Source organism: Bubalus bubalis, chromosome 2, assembly GCF_019923935.1.
Source record: "Bubalus bubalis isolate 160015118507 breed Murrah chromosome 2, NDDB_SH_1, whole genome shotgun sequence".
NCBI lineage: Eukaryota > Metazoa > Chordata > Mammalia > Artiodactyla > Bovidae > Bubalus > Bubalus bubalis.
This window is the reverse complement of record NC_059158.1, coordinates 31,140,893-31,159,479: the sequence shown is the minus strand read 5'-3', so window position 1 is coordinate 31,159,479 and position 18,587 is coordinate 31,140,893. Positions and strand designations below refer to the sequence as shown.

Sequence of the window (18,587 nt, the reverse complement as noted above, 5' to 3'; positions counted from 1 at the left end):
GGAATTCGGTAACCTAGGGGCACTTGGCATAATTCAATAAGAGCACTAGTCTCGTAGGACAATATTTTTGTTTTTATTTATTACTCTCCACTTCTCTGATCCCATGCAAACAGAGGCCAGGAAAGTAGAATCTTTAAAGGAATTTTTCTTTGATGACTTGACAGTGATTAAGTACAGATACAGAAGCTAATTAACTTTTTAAAAATCATAATTTTCCCTCATCACACTTTGTAATGTTTTGTCTATAATTTTGGCTTATTATCAAGTCATCACCAGCCTTAAAGTCTCCTTGAATACAGAGGAATCTTTTTACACCCTTACACACACAAATTCTGCACTTCTAATGACTAATCTATGGCATTAAGAATTCCTGATCCTAAACACTGTTTTCCTGAGATCAGACTTTCTCAGGAGGAATACAAAGTTTGGGTAGATTTCTCTTGACTTGTGTTCTTTGTATGGCGGGTCGAGGAGAGGTGGAAGACACCCAAACATCTCCATGTCCATTGCTTTTCATGTTCTTCCTTAAAATATTGTTGAAATTGGTGCTTAATTTGATTCTTTCCTTTTTTCTGAAGGATTCTTTGTATTTGTTGAGTGTGAATTTTGAAAGTTTAGTTCTGCTTAAAAACTTTTTTCTCTTTGAATTTTGACAAAATGAGTTTTCCCCTCTAAAGTAAACTTGCCGATTAAAGAATGAGGCTTGACTGGACCTCACATTATTTGGGTTTATTAAATTTTCTCCTAGAAAGTTCATTAATATTTTTACAGTTTGGAAAAATCAGTTTATTTGTAGCTCACAGGAATGATTTTTTGTTTAGCTTTAAAAACTGTAAAACTGGGACTTCCCTGGTGATCCATTGGTTAAAACTTTGCCTTCCAATGCAGGGGTGAAAGTTATCCCTGGTCAGGGAACTAAGATCCCACATGCCTGAGGCCAAAAATCCAAAACATAAAACATGTAACAAATTCAATAAAGACAAAAAAAAAAAAAAACCCTGCAAAACTTAAAAGACAGCAAAAACTATTTTCTGTCTTTAGAGATATCTTAAGATCATACAGACCTAAACCCCTTTCCAACAGTATTTGCATGATATAGAGTTATGGCATCATTGTCTTTTTGCAAAATAAATGATATTTTGTAAACAGAAACCAAGGCTGTCATTCGAATATGAGGTGATCAGGGGACAGCTCCAAGCCTGGTGACCGCCTGATCTTGCTAAAATTGGACATGGGTGCAGAGGCACAGGCATTGGGAGTAGAGGTGGTTTGCCCGGGTCCAGCCAATAATGGGAGGCAGTATCCGTAGACAATCATATGTTTAAATATGTCTGAAAAGAATAATAGAACTAACTGAGATTCGGTCTACTTTTATTATCAGGTTTTGGTGATTCTAAACCACATCAGTGTTACGATACAATACTTGTCACCTCGGGGACACACCATTCCCCTCCCTCTCCTCCTTCTCCCCGCACCTCCCCTTTCAGACGGAGCCTGGCTTGTGCAAGGTTTGACTTGATTCACCAACCGGCTACTTTAGCGGTTGCTGCTTCCACAAAACCATAGCCTGTGGTCTAATTATCTTTAATCCCACTCTCTTGGGAATACACAGCTTCTGGTTTTTAAAAGGTCTTTCCCTGGTGTCTCTGATGGTAAAGAATCTGCCTGCCGTGCAGTAGACCCTGGTTCAATTCTTGGGTTGGTAAGAAAAAAGTATATTCCTCTTAATGTAATCTTGATCTTTCAAGTCAATAAACCCTCTGTTGTTGTTGCTAAATTAGGAATGAGGTTATAGAATTCTACTGCCTCTGAATATTATTCTTGACCCTTTTGATAGCAATAAACAAACTCCTAAGTCATGCTACTTTAAGCCCCGAAGGTGATTTTATGATGATGATACTAAGGTGGCTCATAGAACCCAGGGCATGAAATACAGGATCTTGAGGGTCGCCAGGACGCCATTTTTAATCTTTATCTTTCTTGCTGTATCTACTTAATTTTGTGCTCTTTTTTGTTTTGTAGTTAGGGGTGTTCTCAATCCCATCACACTAACATCAGCTGGGGAGTTAAAAAAAAAAACCCTACTCATCCCTAAATGTTAATAATTAGTGCAATCTAAGTTGAGGATATGTAGGTTTTCACTGTACTATTCTTTCAACTTTTCAGTAGTAATGAAATTATTCAAAATAAAAAGTTTGGGGAAAAATATTAGTGTTTGAGCCTTACTATCAGAAATTCTGATTCAGTGGTTCTGGGGTAGGATCCAGACATTGGCAATTAAAAAATAAATAAATAAAGCTCTCTGGGAATCCTAATGTGTAAAGTTGAAAACTACTGGCGTGGGCTGCTGTCTCTTTCAGCTTCTCTAGAAGAGAGTGAGTGTTTTGAAAACAATGACATAATTTGAAAAATAGCTAAAATAGGAAATAATGGCTTTGGCTTATCAACAGATATTCTCAGATGCAGCAGTTTAGGACTCAATTTGCATTTCTGTTGGAGGAATACATTGGACACCTATTATTATTATTGCATTATTAATCATTTTGCCTGGATAAACCCTCACCCCACCCACACTTTTCTAGAAACTGCCTACGTCTTCTGTGTTTACTGCACATGGAGCTGAAAGATGGGCCTGGCCCCAGCTGATTGGATTAGGGGAGGGCAGCTAACCCAAGCTGGGTAGACCAGCCCTCACCCCAGGAATCTTCAGGAAGGAAAGATTAAGAGGATTCACCACTCAAAGATCTTCATTTCAGAAGTTTGAGAAGATACATTCCAGCAAGACCTAAGTGAACACAGAGAAAAGGCACAGAGAACAAGAAAGAATGTGACACCTAAGGGAGCACGGGAGGAGCAGTGTCTCTTTTCAGAAACTCAGAGCTGAACAGGACGGACATATTGTTTCAGGTTTAGGAGTTAGGTGATGCCTTGTTTCCATATTGGGTTGTTGTTTGTTTGTTTGTTTTAAACTCCTCACTGTTTTTTTTTTTATTTAATTTTTGGCTGTGCTGGGTCTTTGTTGCTGCGAGGGCTACTCTCTGTTGCAGTGCTCAGGCTTCTCAGTGCAGTGGCTTCTCTTGTCGAGGAGCCCCAGCTCTAGGGCGAGAGGACGTCAGTTGTTGCAGCTCGTGGGCTCCGTAACTGCAGCTCCCCCGGCTCTAGAGCATGGGCTCAATAGCTGTGGCACAGGCTGAGTTGCTCTGCAGCATGTGGGATCTTCCCAGATCAGGGAGCAAGCTCGTGTCTCCTGCATTGGCAGGTGGATTCTTTACCACTGAACCACCAGGGAAGCCCCTCCACATTTTTTAAAAAATTTCTAAAGATCTATTTGGAAACATTCTCCTCTTTCTATTTATATTAGAAAATATTCATGATTTCCATACGTATGAGTTGTGAACAGCTATTTTCATATATGTATAATATAAATGAGAGAATACCAAATGTCAAATAAGATGGAGCTAAAGTTCACAAAGATAACCCATGAGGCTGTTGCATCCTATTGACTGATGTCCCATTACTATTATAAAATTATACATGTATATATATATATAAAACACTGCTACCTCATACTAATATATTATCAAAGCTCTTCATAAACGTTTTTAATATTTGTGTAATATTCCTTTATATAGATTTATCAGAATTTACTATGCACTGTATTATTATTTGACAGTTACGTGTGCAGTCAGTCGTGTCTGACTCTTTGTGACCCCATGGACTGTAGCCTGCTGGGCTCCTCTGTCCATGTAACTTTCCAGGGAAGAATACTGAAGTGGGTTGCCACTTCTCACTCCACGGGATCTCCCCGACCCAGGGATGGGACCCCAGAGTCTCGCGTCTCCTGCATTGGCAGCCGGATTCTTTACCATTAGTGCCACCTACTATATATTATCCAAGCGTGATCAGCAAACTTACATAATCATGCTTTTTTCTGTACTTCAAGTTACTTCTATATGATGGAGTCCCAGAAGTGCTTCAATGCCACAATAGTTTGGGTTTACCTAGTTACTTAGTCTTCTTTTCCAAATTTTGTATGTGTTTATGATCTCTTGAATTTATCTCAGCTGCCTCTGTCAGAGTAAATTCTCTCTTTGGTTTTGTGGTGACTCATGAGGCTGGTGGTTCTTGGGGTACACCTTTACCAAGTGCCTGCAGAGACGCCATCAACCCATGTTCCTGCCTGTTTGCTGTTTACCTTTCAGGTGTGAGTAATTCATTACTCATCATGGCTGGAAATCTGCATGCATAAAGAGAAAAACATCCAATTCAAAAGGAGGTTAGTGAAGCTTGCCAAGGCTCAGGGGAACCAATGAAATTGATGGAAAGTTCAAAAAACTGGGCATCTGGAGAAAACAGAGGACTTACATAAACATATCAGAGGAGGTAGTTCTGTGGCTATGGTTGGGATCATAGAGGGTCATCCCTGTGCCCAAGAATTTGGACCGTTGACCAGGGCCAGTGCCTTTACTTCCTACTGTTGGAGAGGTTTAGTTCAGTTCAATTGCTCAGTTGTGTCTGACTCTTTGCCACCCCATGGACTGAAGCACTCCAGGCTTCCCTATCCATCACCAACTCCTGGAACTTGCTCAAACTCATGTCCATTGAGTTGGTGATGCTATCCAACCATCTCATCCTCTGTCATTCCCTTTTCCTTCTGCCTTCAATCTTTCCCAGCATCAGGGTCTTTTCCAATGAGTCAGTTCTTTGTATCAGGTGGCCAAAGTTGGAGAGATTGCCTCTGGGAAATTCCTGTTAGAATGTCACTTACCTGGGGTGATTAAATCACAAACCATTAATATTCACTTTCGCATTATTGGTAGTCAGCCTGACTGAAGGTAGTTCCTTCTTGGCAGTCAGAAGAATTCCAAATGGCTAAGATCCGAGAAAGGAGCTCATTGATGTGGCAAAGTTTGCTTCAGAGTAAGGAAGGAGCTTTGTCCAAGGACAGAGATTTTTAGACCGGAGTCAAAGTGAGACCCTGAGCATCTGGGCACAGTATGGAGATGACTCAGGATGAAGACTGAAGGAGTTCTGAAGGAAATTCTACTTAGTTTGTATGTTTCTAACAGATTATTTAAACCTAGATCTCTCTATTTATCATCTATCTCTGACATCACTATTTCCATCTGTCTCTCTATATCTATGTGTATAATTTTTTTTACTGAGAGATAGAGATAGTGATCAGTTCTTTTACGTCTCCAATGAGTACAGGAAGGAGGACAGGGACAGATTGATGTAGTTTAAAAAGCCCTTGATCAGGAGTCAAAGAATCTGGTTTTTCCAGTAACTTGGAGTATGATCTTGGAAAAGCCACCTTCTGTCTGGACAATTTCCTCTTTGATAAAAAAGGGAAAATGGCAACTTTTTTGTTTACCGCATAAAATTTTATGAGGTCAAGGTGAAAGTTATATGTGAAATGTTCTGAAGGAATTAACTCCATACAAAGATCAGCTCTTTCTTATATCAGAAAAGACATGTGACATACTGAAAAAAATTGCAGATCTGGGTTTAAATCTTAGCTAGGCCACTTAGTAACTATGAGGTTAGCCAGGGTCAACTTTTAGCCCCTTAATTTAAAAAAAAAAAAATTGTGGCAATCACTCAGTTACTTAGAACTACCCAAAGGCATTACAAGAGTGAATGTAAATATAGTGTCAGACACATAGTAATAGACAGTGTCTATTTGTTTTACCAATCTCTTTCCTTTCATAGTGTCTGCATTTAGGCAGGAGGAGGGGATTGGTCATTGACTAGGGGTGAAAGAGTACGATGTCTACAGGATAGACGCTATGGAATCTTCCACCCCTGAGATCATCTGAAGTGTATTCCCACAGTCTGTCTGGGAACTTACATAGTGTTTTGTGGATCTCACTAGAAGCCTCAACAATTCACCTCGAAACCTAATTATGCAAGTAGGAGCCGCAGACTCAGCTGACCAGGCTGGTGATTGAAATACTCCTGGGTGTCTGATCAAAATATGTCTGGAGTTTTCTTGACTCTTGTTTGTGTTTGCCATGATTGCTATTCCAATACTTTCTTTTTTCCTAGTCAAGATTTAAGGGTTAAAGTTGTAGAGTCCCTCCCACCCCCAATCATTCTATAGAGTTGCTCTGATCTCTATGACTTGTGTGTGTGAGTGTGTTTAAATTAAACAGATGTTTGTTTCCGATGGAGCCATATGCAAAGCACATGCCAGGGTGCAGCACATGTTTTCTTTCTGCCTGTTTTGTCTTTGTCACTCAACCTATGGCTTTGGGGGATGGAGGAATTTGACATAAAGATAGGAAGAAATATTTCAGAATTGAATTGCTAACAAATTTGGGAATTGCTTTGCGGAATCTGAAACTTGGGGACACTTCCTGTCACGTCTACTTATCTTGCTTTGGCTTCAAGGTCCGGAGATCTCCAGGGAGCAAACCCCAGCCAAGTTGCCACCCAGTGGGTGGTGCTTCAAGAGTGCCATTAGACTGCGACTTCCCGAGATGTTGAGGGGACACGGAAAGTAGTCATCCTTGCTGTCATTGTTTAATTTCTATTTAGGACACCATTGTTTAATTTCTGTTAAGGCATTACTTGGAGACGGGAAGCTCATTTTATGTTTGTTGAGAAAAGCAGGGGTGGGGGCGGTGGGGGAAGGGATATTTAGGGAGTTTGGATTGACATGTACACACTGCTGAATTTAAAATGGATAACCAACAAGGACCTACTGGATAGCACAGGGAACTACTATGTAACAACTTAAATAGGAAAGTGAAGTGAAATGAAGTTGCTCAGTCGTGTCCGACTCTTTGCGACCCCATGGACTGTAGCCTACCAGGCTTCTCCATCCATGGGATTTCCAGGCAAGGGTACTGGAGTGGGTTGCCATTTCCTTCTCCAGGGGATCTTCCTGACCCAGGAATTAAATAGGAAAAGAATTTGAAAAAAGAATATATATATATATATATATATTTATATATGTGTGTGTGTGTGTTTAACTGACTCATTTTGCTGTACATCTGAAACTAACACAATATTGTAAACCAACTACAGTTCAATTAAAAGAATTCTTTTTAATTAAAGGAGAATAAAATACTATAGGACCTTCAGAAAACTGTTAATGATGGTCTGAAACAGACACTGCAAAATATTTTAAATAATCATTGGATTTCAGTGTAACTTCAGCTAGACAATCATTTCAATGCAGCAAACATGATTTTAAAATGTAATTTGCCTAGTCTTTAAAATAATGGCGTTGTTTTCTATAGAATTATGCATAGCTGGGATAAAGACTATTTCTTTTTCACCAAAAAATGGTCAGTCAGTATCAACCATTGTAAAAGCTCCTGGCCTTTGTTGATGACATCCTAGTCTTCTCCTTCTTTATCTAAAAGCAAAGAAACACCTCACAAAGAATATCTTACTCAGGGATGAAAAATATTGAAGTTATTAAAATTTATATCTATATAGCATGGACTCTGATGCAAATCCTCAGTTCTTCCTGTCTCCCTTCTCTCCCTCCCACCTTTCTTCTTTCTTATGGAATTTTCTATGTCCCCATCATGTGTCCAGCATGGTTCTAGATGCTAAGAAATCATTTTAGTTTTGACATCAGTTTTGGCAGAAATAACAATACCAGGGCATGTCTAAGATCCGTTTTGAAGAAGCTGCTACCTACCTATGAAAATTCAGCTCCAGAGTTAGGTGGAAATGAGGGACCATAGGTCAAGCCTGGTGCTTACTCTCCTTCAAAAGTGATTCTAATCTGAGTTTGCACGTGGGAATGCCAGCTCACCTTCCACTCTAGCCACCCACAGCTTTCTCAGCCCTGCCTAACCCAGCGAGTGCACCATCCTTCCTGCTCCCCAAATATGGGCTGGATATGTCACACCCCAGTAAGCAGATGCCTTTGGAGGGATTCCCATGCTAGGTGTTACATGCAAGACAACAGCAGAACCTGAAGGTTATCACGGCGATTGCCTGTACCTCCAGGGCCAGCTGGTGCGCACACCTGCGGCATCCTGGTAAGGTCTAGGGAGACCACAGGGACCCCACCTCTGAAGCGGTGGAGCCCAAGCAGACAGCGCTAAGGACAGAACCCAGTCTCAGGCTGACTGGTTCTGCATGGAACATTGAAAGCTTCAGATTGGAGACATTTTGCCTTTTCGTTTGTTCTTCTAGTAGCCAGAAAGGCAACTGTGCTGAAGACGATGACTCAGATGCTTTTGCTCTTGCTGTGCAGCTTCGTGTTTCTTTTGGCCACAGAGTCCTGCAGGACGTTATGCCAGGTGAGAAGAGGGAGGTGGGAGGATGAACTGGTGGGGAGACCAAAGGGAAACTAGAACCCGTGAGTTAGCCAGCCCATCTGAGCTGAAGGGTATGTAGAAGAAGGGGTGAAAGTGAAAGTTGCTCAGCTGTGTCTGACTCTTTGTGACCCCAGGGATCAAACCCAGGTCTCCCACATTGCCAGCGGATTCTTTACCAGCTGAGCCACAAGGGAAGCCCAAGAACACTGGAGTGGGTAGCCTATCTCTTCTCCAAGGGATCTTCCCGACCCAGGAATTGAACTGGGGTCTCCTGCATTGCAGGCAGATTCTTTACCAACTGAGCCATGAGGGAAGCCCGAAGATGGGGTAAAATGCTCCAACCGGAAGAAACTTCAACTACAGGTCACCAAAACCCATTTTAGTCAATAGCTGCCAATTATTTTCCCATCTGCTTTTTCCATAATTTCCTGAGATGCAAAGGGGTTTGAATGATGTAAGGGTAATCAACTCTTCTTCCCATATCCTTTGATGGTGAAGCTTTCAGTGGCTGGTAAACAGGGTAGTGCCTCTTCCTTAAAGGTGCCTGAGAACGTGGAGGCTGGGAGGGGTGTGACCTTGACTGTGTGTGTGTTAGTTAAGTCGTGTCTGACTCTTTGCAACCCCATGGTAGCTTGCTAAGCTCCTCTGTCCATGGAATTCTCCAGGCAAGAATACTGGAGTGGGTTGTCATTTCCTTCTCCACGGGATCTTCCTGACCCAGGAATTGAACCGGGGTCTCCTGCATTGCAGGCAGATTCTTTACCATCCGAACTGTAGGGAAGTCTCCAACCTTGACTGGGAGATGGTTAATGGCATTGAATGAGCAGGATTTAGGAATGGTCCCGGCACTGTGAAACACTGTCCCACCCAAAATGGCATCTCCTTCGAGAAGCCTGATGGTGAACACCACCAATGGGCAGGAAGGAGCAGTGAGCACCTTGGTCAGGTGGCAGCCTGGATGGGAGGGGGTTTGGGGGAGAGTGAACACATGTATATGTATAACTGAGCCCCTTTGCTGTTTGCCTGAAACTGTCGCAGCATGGTTAATCAGTTATAATCCAATATAAAATAAAAAGCTAAAGAATTCTTTCTAGAAGTTTCCAAATAATATTCACTCTGTAAATAATGTGCCCCTGGATGGGAATTTTCTCCATGACTCCCCTCCCCCTAATACTGAGTTACAGCCCAGTTTCTTGGAAAACTTAGAAACCCCCTCAGAAAGGCCTTTTCCAGGAGGCACCCAACCCCACAGTTCTGTACTATTTCCTCTTCATTTCCTCATCCACACTCTTCCACAAGACAGAACTTGGAGGCTGAGCATGGGAGGCTGCCTTTGTTTTCTTGATTATTGGGGACTCACCTTACCAGAAATGTTCCATCCTTTTCTTCTCAATTTACAAGTTACTGGGGGCTGAGCTTTTTTGGGGTGCTATCTGTCTTCCAACCTCTCTCAGGCAGTTCTGCGGGTTTAACAGGTGATGGGTTTGCAAGTGTCTTGTTCGCAGTATTAGTCTGAGGATTGTTGCCGTGTGTGTGTGTGTTAGTTGCTCAGTTGTGTCTGACTCTTTGCGACCCCATGGACTGTAGCCTGCCAAGCTGCTCTGTCCATGGATTGTTACTATCTGAAGCTTAAGTGGCCCAGATCGGATACCACCCTAGAAATGAAGAGATCAGGTGGAGTTGTATACATGGACTTTGGCAGATTAACTGGAAGTGAATCAGTTCCTTCACTTAAGAAGACAGTTTCCAGAATTCTTTGTAAATAACATGCCATTGCCTTCTGCCTTCCTATCTGACTAGCAGGATGTGACCTCATTGGAGTCTGTTTAATGGGCCAAGTGTTATCCAGAATTGTTCATTTTGAAGTGCTTTATTATGGTGCATTGGAGATCATGATCCACTCAAGATGGGCCGAGGGCATCTTGAAATGTTTGCACGTCCATGCATCTATTTATTTATTTATTTGGTTGGCACCGAGTGGCGTGTGAGATCTCGGTTCCCTGACCAGAGGTCAAACCTGTGTCCCCTACATTGGAAGCATGGAGTCTTAACCACTGGACCTTCAGGGCAGTCCCTCCAGTAATAAATTAATAACAATATTTTTATAAATAAACTGCCAACATTTCTTCCCTACATTTTTTGGCTGCATACTTACATGTCAATAATTTTGTAGTTTTTTTCTATAACAAAAATAGAAAGATGATTCAGTTTTACCTTTAAAATTGATGATCAGATTTTTTTTCATTCTTATTGCTAGTTAAAAAAAATACCTTTCAGCTTCTCAATTCATTGTTAATAATGTCATGTAAACATGTAAGAAAGACTGTTGTCAAATTTGGGGAAACCAAATTTTTCTCATATGTTAGTTGCAAGGTATCTATCTTGAGCACACATGATTTTCTTGTTCTATGACAAATTGTCAATACTCTGAGAATGAATGCCTCTTACATGTTGATGTCCTCCTTGTAATGCAGATATGACTGCAAACTACATAAATATATGCTATTGAATCCAAACTAAACATATACCCAACTCAACTTCTACCCCAAACAGCTACATCCTTCGAGTGCTCTCCAAAATAAGGGAGAATGTAAAGGAAGGGGAGTTGGAAAAAGAAAAAAAAAGGACTGAACAGATGATGGCTAAACTATTTTGCTTCTGAAAATTTAATCAAACATATGATAATGATGGAGCTTCCCTGGTGCCTCAGGGGTAAATAATCTGCCTGCCAATGAAGGAGACGTGAGTTTGATCCCTGGGTTAGGAAGATCCCCTGGAGAAGGAAATGGCAACCCACTCCAATATGCTTGCCTGGGAAATCCCGTGGCCAGAGGAGCCTGGCGGGCTACAGTCCATGGAGTCGCAGAGTTGGACATGAATTAGCAGCTAAACAACAACAACAATGATCATGTGAACACGTTGCTACACTCTCTTTCAGCACATAGAAGGGGCCCATGCAAGCAAGGGGTTCTGCACCTCAACCTTCATTAATTTCCAGTAAGCCCACATCTGCCCAGGGTGTATTTCCTAGATAGAAAGCAGATCATTCTTCCTGGAGTGGAAGGAGTTCTCCTGCTGAATAGCCATGGAAAGACATTTGTTCAGGCTGAGGGGAAATGGGACCATGGTGACAAAATCACAGTCTTAGATTTAGTGGCACGCTGGCGTCAGAGCTGAGTCAGATGTGGTGAAAGTGAATCACTGGCTACACATTTTAGTGACTGCTTCTGACCTGAGTTTTAATTTTCCTTCCTAGGCTTCCAGCAAGAGCAAGGAGCAGGTGCCTACCAGGCCACATGGTATGTTGGCAGCAGATACTAACAGTTGGCTGTGTTCCTATCCATCTGTTGTAACGCAGAGCTCTTCTCAGCCCTCTGTCTCATGGCGTGGTAGATGGCACACCTCGATGGCATGTATCTGGATTTTCTTTTACTCTTCTCATCTTAAATTGTACCTTTGACCCCTGCTCCCTTCTTGCTCCATCCTGGTCTGAGAGTTCTTTGCCATAAATCCTTTGGATTGAACCAACTCAAAATAGAGCAGTAGCTATGGGGGATCTATAAGACCCTGTTGATGACATAACTCCTTGTAAAGTTCTGGAGCTAAGAAATTTCTTTTTTTGTATAATAGTTTTTAAAATTTAAAAATTTTTTAATTGAAGGATAATTGCTTTACAGTATTTTGTGGTTTTCTGTCATACATCAACAAGAATCAGCCATAGGTACACCCATGTCCCCTCCCTTCTGAACCTTCCTCCCATCTCCCTCCCCATCCTATCCCTCTAGATTGTCACAGAGCCCCGGTTTGAGTTTCCTGAGTCATACAGCAAATTTCCACTGGCTATCTATTTCACATATGGTATTGTAAGTTTCCATGTTACCCTCTCCGTGCATCTCATCCTCTCCCTCCTCCCCTCCCCCCATGTCCATAGGTTGGTTCTCTATCTCTGTTTCTCCACTGCTGCCCTGAAGATAAATTCATCAGCACCATCTTTTTAGATTCCATATATATGTGTCAGTGTATAATATTTATATTTCTCTTTCTGACTTACTTCCCTCTGTATAATAGGCTCTAGGTTCTCTCACCTCATTAGCATTGACTCAAATGTGTTCCTTTTTATGGCTGTGTAATATTCCATTGTGTATATGTACCACAGCTCCTTTATCCATTCATCTGTCGATGGATATCTAGGTTGCTTCCATGTTCTAGCTATTGTAAATAGTGCTGCAATGAACATTGGGGAACATGTGTCTTTTTCAGTTTTGGTTTCCTCAGGGTATATGTCTAGAAGTGGGATTGCTGGGTCATATGTGGTTTTATTCCTAGCTTTTTAAGAAATTGGAGCTGAGAAATTTCTTAGAGGATATCAGGCATGCTGGCTTCCAAACTGTATTCTTGGGGAGCTGCAGGCATGAGGCATGTTTAGGGGGTTCCTATGGGGTGAGAGAGGGAGCTAGTGGACTGAACTGTGGGCTCTTCTCTCTTATTCATTTCAGCTGGGATGGTACCATTTTTATCTATTTTAAACCTTAGAGTTCAGGATACTAGTTTGTTGGAATTAATAGGAGGTTGTCACTGAAATAGAGGATGATCCCTGATCTATTTCAATCGTCCTGCACTTTACAAAGAAAAGACACCAGATGTCCCTAGGACTGATGTGCCTTAACTGTGGACACCGTGATAAATGGCCCATGTGGTCCAGAGCCCAGACCTCTCCATCCGATGCTGACACCTTTTCTTTTCTCAGGTGAATGCCATGGCGCTTGTGTGGACAATTCCTACTGCAGCCAACCTTGCCTTCCAGACACTCCAGGGGATATGGGGTTTTTATGCAGGCAAAAGAAATGGCACAAAGTCACTGAGTCCTGCCGCACTCTCACTGCCTTCAACATCTTCGAGGTAATATCCTTTCTCCCACCTGCAAAGTGGAGCCCCAGACTAGCAGTGCAGCACAATTGACAATAGTCAGGGCATGGAAGCAACCTACGCATCCATCAGCAGCGGGATGGATAAAGAAGCTGTGGTATATATATACAATGGAATATTGTATATATATATGTATATTCAGCCATAAAATATATATATATTCAGCCGTAAAAATGAATGAAATTGGATCATTTGTAGTCATGTGGTTGGACCTAGAAACTGTCATACAGAGTGAAGTAAGCCCGAAAGAGAAAAGCAAATATTGTATATTTAATGCATATATATGGAACCTAGAAAAATGGTACAGATGAACCTATTAGTAGGGGAGGAATGAGAGATACAGACATAGAGAATGGACATGTGGCTATGGCAGGAGAGAGGAGGGTGGAATGAACTGGGAAAGTATCATTGACATATATACACTACCATGTATAAAATAGACAGCTAGTGGGAAGCTGTTATATAGCACAGGGAGCTCAGCTTACTGCTCTGTGATGACCTAGAGGGGTGGGATGGGGGTGGGTGGGAAGGAGACTCAAGAGGGTAAAGATGTATGTATACATATGGCTGATTCATTTGGTTGTGCAGCAAAAACTAATACAACATTGTAAAGCAATTATACTCCAATTAAAAAATAACAAATTAGCAATGCATGGAGCACTCAATAAGGGGAAAGTAGACATGAGGCTGTGTGGTTGGTAAGTGTGTTTGTACCTGTCCAATAAATCTATCAGTTCCAATAAAACTATATTTACCAAAAATTAGGCCATTTTTGGCGATAAGGAGAAGGCAATGGCACCCCACTCCAGTACTCTTGCCTGGAAAATCCCATGGACGGAGGAGCCTGGAAGGCTGCAGTCCATGGGGTCGCTGAGGGTTGGACACAACTGAGCGACTTCACTTTCACTTTCATGCATTGGAGAAGGAAATGGCAACTGACTCCAGTGTTCTTGCCTGGAGAATCCCAGGGACAGAGGAGCCTGGTGGGCTGCCGTCTATGGGGTCTCACAGAGTAGGACATGACTGAAGTGACTTAGCAGCAGCAGCAACCTGGTGACTATTGCCATAGCCTGGTGATCCAGTGGCTAAGACACTGCACTCTTAGTGCTGAGAGCCTGGGTTTGATTCCTTATGTAACTAAGATCCCACAAGCCATGCAGCATGCCCTGCCCCACCTCTCACCCCAAATCAGGTGATTATCCTGGGGCCATACTTTGCCCTGCTTGCTCTCAAGGGTGAGACTCAAGCCAGAATCCATGGGAGATCTATCAATACTTTCAGTCCTTCTCTATGGATGTTCCAACGGATTCATCCAAATTCAGCTCAGAATTTCTATTTTAAAAATAAGCTCATATCTCATGCTTTGCCCCTCAAGAATAGTAGAAATAAGCTTAGAGGGCACTAGAAATCTACCTACAGAATGAACGTGCAGCATACATACATAGAAGAAGTCAGAAGAGGTGTACTAAAGACCACAGTTGCTATTTGGGGCAGGAAGCAGGTGGCTGGCAAGGCAGGGCTTTCCTTTTCTGTTGAAACACCGTGGTATTGGGCAGGTTATTCACAGCGAGTATGAGCTTGAGAATGTAAAATACAAAAACATTATGCAATATACAATCGTGTAATCAGACTGTCCTAAATTTTAGTAAAACTCCTTTTCTATTTAAAACAAAAGGAACATTAAAAAACTTTTTGTTGTTTTTTGCCATTTCTTAGGCAGATTCAAATTCTGTTCAAACATTTGGAGGATCAAAAATAAGTGAATATACCAAGAAGCCTGAGACTATTACAGATTTGTTAATGGAAAAGTGTCCACAGAATCTGTCCTGTGTGATCAGGAACATTCAGAAGTCTCCTCGGATTCCGGGAAACATCGCTTTGATTGTGCAACTCTTACACAACATCTCCACTGTGCCAATGGTGGATGTTGATGAAGCAAAGATGAAGGTGAGTGGTGGTGAGGATGTGGTAGAGAATCATCTGATAGAAAAGGAATGCAGGTAAGCTGGATACTCTGTGAGCTTATGGGGGTCTGAGAACTGTGTTTTTCATCGCAATATCTCCAGTGCTTAGCACAGCAAGTATTTAGTAAATCGTCATTGGTAAGTGAATGAAGAGCTAATGAATAGAAGAATGAAAAAGTGAAAACATTCAATCAACAAACATTTAGAGAGACCACTTATGGGGTGTGGATCAAACCCCAGGGTACATTTCCAGTATCTATTTGGCTACTGAAAACTAAGAACCACGGTAGATCCGCAGAGAGAAAGAGACTTTTTTTACTTTCATTTGGAGTCTGAACAGGTTGCAAAAAAGGAAAATAACTGAGTGCAAAGAAAACAATCATACATATCTGCCTCAGGAATATAAAATGGAACTAGATCCATTTTTTTTTTTTTTGCTTTGATCTTCAAAGCAGAGGCTATTAAAAAGTAAGTTTAGTCTTTAGGATCGATTTCCAGTTTGGTATGTTCCCATATGTGGGCTCCCCTGATGGCTCAGAGATAAAGAACCCACCTGTCAATGCTGGAGCCACTGGTTCAATCCCTGGGCCAGGAAGATTCCCTGGAGAAGGAAATGGCAACCCACTCCAGCATTCTTGCCTGGGAAATCCCATGGACAGAGGAGTCTGGCAGGCTACTGTCCATGGGGTCACAAGAGAGTCGGACACAACTTAGCAATTAAGGAACAACAAATGTTCCTATACAGGGTGCTGCACACAAGCGGGATTCATTAGATGCTAATTATGTAATAGGTGCTCTGACCGGGGTAAACAAATGCTAGTTTCACTAAGGTATGAAAAGGAATTGATGATGGCAATGGGCATGTGGAAGGAAGGCATTGCACAAAGTGGGAGGAAGGCAATTCCCTTGCAGTACTAACCTCACCTGGGAGTCTCATTAAGATGCTGGTTCTACATAGACATAGAAAATAGACTGGTGGTTTGCCAAGGGGGAGGGTGGTGACAGAGGGATGGATTGGGAGGTTGGAATTAGCAGATGCAAACTAGTATACAGAGAATGGATAAACACCAAGGTCCTACTGTATAGCCAGGGAACTGTATTCAATATCCCGTGATAAACCATAATGGAAAAGAAATGCAAAAGAATGTGTATTTATATATGTGTGTGTGTACCTGAGTCTGTTGCTGGACAACAGTAATTAATACAACACTGTAAATCAACAATACTTCAGTTTTAAAAAAAGGATGCTGATTCTGATTGACTAGGTCTGGCGTGGGGCCTGAGATTCTGGATCTCCAGGCAGTTTCAGGGGATGCCTTTGCTGCCAGCCGGAGGATCACTTTTTTATGTATTATTTTAATTATTTACTTATCTATTTATGTATTCTTGGCTGTGCTGGGTCTTTGTTGCCGCTCAGGCTTTGCTCTTGTTGCGGCAAGCAGGGGCTACTCTCGTTACAGTGTGAGGGCTTCTTACTGCGGTGATTTCTCCTATTGCGGAGCCCGGGCTCTAGAGTGTGTGGGCTTCAGTAGTTGTGGCTCCCGGGCTCTAGAGCACAGGCTCAACAGTTGTAGTGCACGGGCTTAGATGCTCCATGGCATGTGGGATCTTCTCGGTTCAGGGATCCAACCCGTGTCTCCTGCACTGGCAGGGGGATTCTTTACCACTGAGCCACCAGGAAAGTCCCAGGACCACACATTTTAAAAGTAAATGTTGATTGTTCTGGCAGATTCAGAGAGTGGCTCAGTACTAATCCCAGTTCTTCATTGACAGAGTTACAGCATCATGGCCAACCACATTCTAAATAGCAAAAGCATCTCAAACTGGACCTTCATCCCTGAAAGAAACAGCAGCTGTGTCCTGCTACATTCAATCAATTCCTTTGCAAGAAAGCTATTTGTCAATAAGCATCCCATTGACATAGCAGATACTTTCATCCACACGGTGGGCACCATCCTCTCTAGAGACAACGCCAGAAAGAATTTCACCTTTTCAATGAGCGTTAACGACACCAGCGACGTGGTCACGGGGAAGGTGTTGATCAGTAGAGAGGAACTTCAGGAGGTGCCTTCTCCTTCTCAGGCCGTCAGCATCGCATTTCCAACTCTCGGGGCCATCTTAGAAGCCAGTGTTTTGGAAAGCATCACTGTGAATGGACTTGTCCTGTCTGTCATTCTGCCCAAGGAACTTGAAAGAATCTCGCTGATTTTTGAAAAGATCAGCAAGTCAGAGGACAGGAGGGCACAATGTGCAGGCTGGCACTCCGTGGAGAGCAGATGGGACCATAAGGTCTGCCAAAAGATTCAGGAGAACTCCCAGCAGGTGGTCTGCAAATGTAGCCCGAGCAAGACGTTTACCTCTTTTTCAATTCTGATGGCACCCCACGTCTTGCAGAGCCCCATCTTGATTTACATCACGTACATAGGCCTGGGTGTTTCTATCTGCAGCTTGATCCTCTGCTTGTCCATCGAGGCCTTGGTCTGGGGCCAGGTGACGAAGACAGAGATCTCATACTTACGCCACGTGTGCATTGCTAACATTGCGACCACCTTACTGATGGCAGATGTGTGGTTCATCGTGGCTTCCTTTCTCAGTGGCCCAATGAGGCACCACAGTGCATGCGTGGCAGCAACCTTTTTTGTTCACTTCTTTTACCTTTCTGTGTTTTTCTGGATGCTCGCCAAGGCACTGCTCATTCTCTACGGAATCCTGATAGTCTTCCATACGTTGCCCAAATCCGTTCTGGTGGCAGCTCTCTTTGCGGTGGGCTACGGGTGCCCTTTGCTCATAGCTGCTATCACGGTCGCTGCCACTGAGCCTGGCAAAGGTTATCTCCGGCCTGAGGCCTGTTGGCTCAACTGGGACATGACCAAGGCCCTTCTAGCTTTTGTGGTTCCGGCTCTGGCCATCGTGGTTGTCAACCTGGTCACAGTCACACTGGTGATTGTCAAGACCCGGCGAGCGGCCATCAGCAGTTCCATGTTCCAGGAGGTGAGGGCCATCGTGAGGATCAGTAAAAACATTGCCATCCTCACACCACTGCTGGGACTGACGTGGGGATTTGGCATAGCCACAGTTCTCAATGACAGCTCGCTGGCTTTCCACATCATCTTCTCCTTGCTCAACGCCTTCCAGGTAAGTCCAGAGCCTTCTGACCGAGTCCACCGTGAGAGAATTCAGGAGAAAGTTTTGTGATCAGGAGCTCGTAGCATCGTATTTCTTTATAAAAGACAAAGGACTTGAAATAGCATGTTGAGTCAGGAGGGCTTCCCAGCTGGTGCTAGTGGTCAAGAACCTGCCTCCCACTGGAGATTCAGGTTTGATCCTTGGGTCAGGAAGATCCTCTAGAGGAAGAAATGACAATCACTCCAATATGCTTGCCTGGAGAATCCCATGGACAAAGGAACCTGGT

General features: G+C 42.8%; 1 protein-coding gene across 1 annotated transcript in view; it reads left to right on the top strand.

Annotated features, from left to right (window-relative positions):
- The window catches only part of ADGRF2 (adhesion G protein-coupled receptor F2), a 36,596-nt gene that overhangs the window by 1,095 nt on the left and 16,914 nt on the right, over positions 1 to 18,587 (top strand). The window contains exons 2-6 of the mRNA XM_006076116.3: positions 8,161 to 8,267; positions 11,542 to 11,584; positions 13,033 to 13,184; positions 14,928 to 15,158; positions 16,949 to 18,310. Coding sequence (XP_006076178.3) covers positions 8,190 to 8,267; positions 11,542 to 11,584; positions 13,033 to 13,184; positions 14,928 to 15,158; positions 16,949 to 18,310 — 1,866 coding nt within the window. The 5' untranslated portion in view covers positions 8,161 to 8,189. The remainder of the gene's footprint in view (positions 1 to 8,160; positions 8,268 to 11,541; positions 11,585 to 13,032; positions 13,185 to 14,927; positions 15,159 to 16,948; positions 18,311 to 18,587) is intronic.